Source organism: Rattus norvegicus, chromosome 1 (genome assembly GCF_036323735.1).
Source record: "Rattus norvegicus strain BN/NHsdMcwi chromosome 1, GRCr8, whole genome shotgun sequence".
NCBI lineage: Eukaryota > Metazoa > Chordata > Mammalia > Rodentia > Muridae > Rattus > Rattus norvegicus.
The window spans coordinates 95296766-95302108 of NC_086019.1; the positions used below are offsets into that span (position 1 = coordinate 95296766).

The 5343-nt window shown below is 50.0% G+C and overlaps 1 protein-coding gene across 1 annotated transcript; it reads right to left on the reverse strand.

The window, feature by feature from the left end:
- Positions 1–1566: 1566 nt before the first annotated feature.
- Hamp (hepcidin antimicrobial peptide) lies at positions 1567–3506 on the reverse strand. The gene is made up of 3 exons (NM_053469.2): positions 3403–3506; positions 1843–1905; positions 1567–1759 (listed from the first exon to the last, which is right to left on the reverse strand). Exons 1-3 carry the CDS (start codon positions 3487–3489, stop codon positions 1655–1657), a joined length of 255 nt encoding a protein of 84 aa, NP_445921.1. The 5' UTR covers positions 3490–3506; the 3' UTR covers positions 1567–1654.
- Positions 3507–5343: the final 1837 nt, after the last annotated feature.

Genomic DNA, 5343 nt, shown 5'->3' on the forward strand with positions numbered 1-5343 from the left:
AGTTTGGCTAAGTTTGTCCTACAGATGGACTTTTTAAGTTCTAGTTGGCACGAGGCAGGAGGATTGCAGCAAGTTTTTAAAAGCCAACTTAGGCTACATAGTGAATTCTAGTATAGCCTGAGCTACATATAGAGGGAGACCCTGTCTCAAACATAAACCGGGGATAAAGATACAGGAATAAAGACGGTAGAGCCGTTGCTAGAAATCACGAGGCCCTGCGTGTGCGTCACCACATTACATGAAATCGAGCTTATAATCCCAGAACTCAGGAGGTGGAGACAGGAGGATCAGAAGTTCAAGGTCATTCTTGGCTACTTAGAGAGTGCAAGTCCAGGTTAGACTACATAAGACCCTGTCTACAATAAACAAACAAACAAACAAACAAACAAACAAATGTCTGTCTCTTGGCTCAGGTAATCAATCCATCAGTTGGGTAAGTATCAGGCTGTTCTACGTGAGGCCTGTGTTTGATAACCCAGTCCTGGGGAAGAGGAGGGCACTTGATGAAAGAACTTGTTATTGTTATTGCTACTCTACCATACCCAGCTTAGCTGCCAATATTTAAAGTATTAATATATCTTACAAAAAAAAGCTTTCCAGTCAGATGTCCTTCTCTGCATGCCTCTGGACATAGCTGCCAGCTCCCAGGGCACCATATGTTTAGACTATTGTTTCCCTTCCAGGATCCAAGAGAGGCCAAGTGACCAATGTCCGTCATCATCATTGGGGCTGTTGAAATCGTACAAGCTGGGATGATAGTGAGTTTTGACTCACATATCTGTGTCCCTATTAAAAGTAGAACAATCAGGCTGGAAGGATGGCTCAGTGGGTAAAGTACTTGTTGTGCAAGCTGAGTGCTGTCACCCACATTACAGGCTGGTGTGACAGAGACAGGTGGACCCTAGAGACCTGAGAGACCTGCTGCTCGGACAGTTTATAGGAAATCAGTGAGCTCCAGATCCAGTGAGAGACCCTGTCTCAAAAAACAACAACAACAAAAAAGAAACAGAGAGAGAGAGAGAGAGAGAGAGAGAGAGAGAGAGAGAGAGAGAGAGAGAATTAAAAGAAAAGAAAAGAACGACTGACTGGATATGGTAGATACCACACACACCTTTAATCCCAAGACCCAGGAGACAGAGGCAGGAAATCTCTGTGAGTTTGGCAAAGCAAGTTTCATACCAGTTGGGGATATTTTGGTTGTTACATATGCTCACAATCAACACACACACACACACACACACACACACACACACACACACACACACGCGCGCGCACTTTAAACAATTTTTTTTTTTAAGAAAAACTCTGAGGAAAGTCTTTTCAACTTTTTTCCTGGGTTGCAACATAAACTCCCGATCTTTTGAAGTAGGAAACAAAATGAGGAACAGACAAGAAATGCTTCACTCAGCTCTCTAGCAGCCTCAATGTACAGAAACCTGTATATCCCACCTACTGTTTGTCCCTGGGTGACAGGGCTTGCAACAAGTCCGTGTCTTTGGCAAGGGGTTGGGGGAAGCTAAAAAACCCAGACACCAGAGTTTGAAAATAAAATCATCATTTTTATTTCAAGGTCATTGCTGGGGTAGGACAGGAATAAATAATGGGGCGGAGGGGAGGCAGTGTGTTGAGAGGTCAGGACAAGGCTCTTGGCTCTCTATGTTATGCAACAGAGACCACAGGAGGAATTCTTACAGCATTTACAGCAGAAGAGGCATATGGGGAAGTTGGTGTCTCGCTTCCTTCGCTTCAGCATCAGCAGCTGTGGAAAGAGAGAGAGATAAGCCGCCCCGCTTGGGCATAGGAGAGGCTGGATCAGGGAGAGAAGGTCCCAGATGCTCTTACCGCACTGTCATCAGTCTTGCTTTCTGCCCCATGCCAAGGCTGCAGAGCCGTAGTCTGTCTCGTCTGTGAAAGCAGAAGAGGTGTTGAGTACTGTGGAGTCCCCAGAATAGCTTTCTGACTCTGCCTGCTTCTTCCCCAGGGACTTAGGGACCCTTCTAGGAATTCCATCTCAACACGGGTCCCTTCCTAAGGTCCCATTTCCTAAGAGCATCCACTTTCTTTGTACTCTGCTGAACACTCCCAACAAGTTTCCCTGCATCTTAGCTCTTATAACCGGGTCACCACATAGCACACTGACTTAGAGCACCATCAGGTGGAGTGTGGCTTTCCCTCCGGACTCTGAGCAATCCGAGGACAGATCGTCATCGGAAAAGCTGTCCACAAAGCTTGGCACAGCAGAAACTTTACCGCTCTTTCTTTACTTCCAACACCGGCTCCACTTATCAGATTACGGTCCTCAGGGGTCTTGTGATTGCCTTGACCACCCACTCTGCTGTCTCAGCTCCAAGGCACAAATCTAGTATCTTTTTGCTGCCCCACCTTTTTTTTTTTTTTAAACATAGCCAAGGTTGGCATTGAACTTGCTGTATAGCCAGGAGAGCCGGGAGTGACTGTGAACTCCGGATCCTCCCGACTCCACCTTTGGAGTGCCCACACCAAACTCGGACCTGTACTATTTTCTGTTTTCTTTCTTATTTTATGTGTGAGTGTTTTGCCTGCATATATGTATGCGTACCATATGCATGCCTAGTGCTGAATGAGCATCTCGGTCAGACGGCATCAGCTACCCTGGAACTGGTTGAGGATGGTTGTGAGCCACCATATGGGTGCCAGGAACTGACCCTAGATCCTCTGCACAAGCATGAAGGGTTTGTTTGTTTGTTTGTTTGTTTGTTTGTTTTTGGTTCTTTTTTCCGGAGCTGGGGACCGAACCCAGGGCCTTGCGCTTCCTAGGCAAGCGCTCTACTACTGAGCTAAATCCCCAACCCCGCATGAAGGGTTCTTAACGGCTAGCCATCCCTCCAGCCCCTTCTCTATCATTTTCTTACAGAATACTTTGCCTGGCTGACAGCCTCTCAGCCTCACCTGTGGTCCTTTCTCCTTTTTTTTTTTTTTTTTTTTTTTTGGTTCTTTTTTTTTTCGGAGCTGGGGACCGAACCCAGGGCCTTGCGCTTCCTAGGTAAGCGCTCTACCACTGAGCTAAATCCCCAGCCCCACCTGTGGTCCTTTCTCATGAGTTGTTCTGCCCACTGTCTTCTACGCTATCCACAGTAAGTCTTTACTAAATAGTCACTTTAAAGGCTGCTTGAGGGATGCCCTGACCGGGACGGCACAGCTGGAGGAACATTTTGTCTGGCTCCCACCATGTTCCTCCTGTCCATTTTCCACAGTGGGATGAGAGTGATTCAGCGACCCCTGTGCAGCCTCTCAGCCCTTCCATTGAGGACCACCCTTGTCCTGCCAACAGCTGCCATCACAGCTGAGCCCTCCTAAATATTAGTGCTGAGGAACCCCTGCTTCCCTGGGACCTGGCTCTCTCACCACAGTGAGGGTGCTCACCTGTTGCCGGAGATAGGCACCGCTGCTCAGGCTGGCCAGGAGGAGAAGCAGGAGACAGGCAGCCTGGATCCGAGTGCTTAGTGCCATCTTGCCTTCTGTCCTGCAGTGTAGTCCAAGGACTTGAGCTGGTGTCTAGGAGCCAGTCCCAGTCCTTTTTATGGGACCAGTGGGAGGAGGGTCACCTGAGCCCCCTCCCTTTTGCCCTGACTCATTTCCAAGAAGATAGTGGCGCCAAACAGGCGGGAGAGATAAGCGGGAACAGAGTGACAGGGGACAGGGTTATGTCACTCTCAGCCAGCAGAGGTGCATTCAGAAGGTGGGGCAGAGCCATGGACAACAAGCCTCCAGCCAGCCACCTGTGATGTCACCCCATGGCTCTCAGAAAAATCCCCCTCTTTTACCCTAAACATTGATTGGTGACTGGAAGTATTGTGCCTCTCCCCCCTTCAGTGTCCTCAGTATGGCTGTCACTCGCTGGGCACCTCAGGATCCAGCAATGGGGAACATATATGCAGGGTGCATCCCAGCATGAGTTAGGCACCGTGGCCAAGGGATTGGACAGATGCCCAAGAGTTTGTGTCAGCCCCAACATGCGCCGTGGTGTCCAACATGAAGACCGTATGAGGTAGCTGTCACATCGGAGTCACCTTCTGCCTATAGTGGCAGCAGTCATTCATAGCTGGAGCCAAGGCATTTCATAGGCCAGCATATGAACTAACGCACTGGCTTCACATGCCAGTGAGTGTACTGATTCTGGGTCTTTAATACCAGTGCCAACTCACTTTTGTGTTAACAGCTGGTGCTACTTGGCCTCTAAGTGGCTGCCTGCTTCCTCCTGGGCTCTATTAGTGTTTATGCTTAAAGCTGCCTTCCAGTCACTGACCGCAGGGGTCTGGCTTCATGATCATCCAGTCCTCAAATGCTGTCTCCCTCTAAGCACAGGTGACACAGTAGAGTGTGAGACTTGGCTTAGTAGGAGGCGACTGCCTATCACATAGCTCCAAGTGCAGTGGTATTATGCCAGAACCTCCCCATGCCGTGCTGGACTCCATACACCAGAGACTGGTACACAGGCCACACCAGGGCTTTTGTAGCTGGTTCTTGGGGTACTGCTAAAGCCTGTGTGCTGTGGTTTGGTTTCTATTACCTGGACTCCGTGGTGTACAAAGCGTTTACTCCACAGATAGACTACTGGACAGCATGCCAGAGTCACACAGGGCGCATCCGGAACCAACCCTGTCCAATTCCCAATTCTGGGAATGCTTCTACCCCTCGGCGGCTACTCACTGGGGCTTCTCATTTGTTCCACATGCTCCCTCAAAGGGGGGTTTAGGAACTGGTAAGGCCAAAGACAGGGTTCTCAAGACACAAGAGACCAGCAAGGTTGTGGCAAGGTACAAAGTACAACAAGGGGAAACTGAGAGGCAGGCAGGCCTAGACCTGGGACTGGGGAGCCAGTCTTTTGGGGACATGATGGTATTCCCTGACTGTCAGGCATCACTGTGGCCGCTCAGGACAGGTTTCATCATCAGCCAAGGGCAGGGGTCACAGCCCAGGCGCCAGAGCTACAGTTTGAGGCGACAGATTGCCGGGCCAAGCCTGGCTTTCTGGCCATCTGCCCTCTCTTGGGGGTGGGGTGGGGGGCTCAAGGCCAGGCCCCATCATTGGCTGGTGCAGAGGGGAGGGCTTCAGCCCCAGAGCCTAGGAATACTCACTAGCCCTGTTTTCAAGAAGCACTGACCTAGGAGACTCCAGCCTCCCCTCTGTCACCAGGGGGTATGTCTTTGACCCCAGCTCCCATACCCCTAATCTGCACCACAGGGCCTCAGCTAATTGGCCCAGCCATTGTCACAGAGCCACAGTATAACTTAAGCTTAGACCTGAAGAGGACCCTAGGACTCTTTCCCCACCCCATGCCCAACATGGACACACAGACAGACA

Coding starts and splice junctions, on each gene's coding strand:
- Hamp (NM_053469.2), bottom strand. CDS start 3,489: ATGGCACTAAGCACTCGGATCCAGGCTGCCTGTCTCCTGCTTCTCCTC. Junction 1,906..3,402: donor GTGCCTATCTCCGGCAACAG/GTGAGCACCCTC, acceptor CTGCTTTCACAG/ACGAGACAGACTACGGCTCT. Junction 1,760..1,842: donor GCAAGACTGATGACAGTGCG/GTAAGAGCATCT, acceptor CTCTTTCCACAG/CTGCTGATGCTGAAGCGAAG.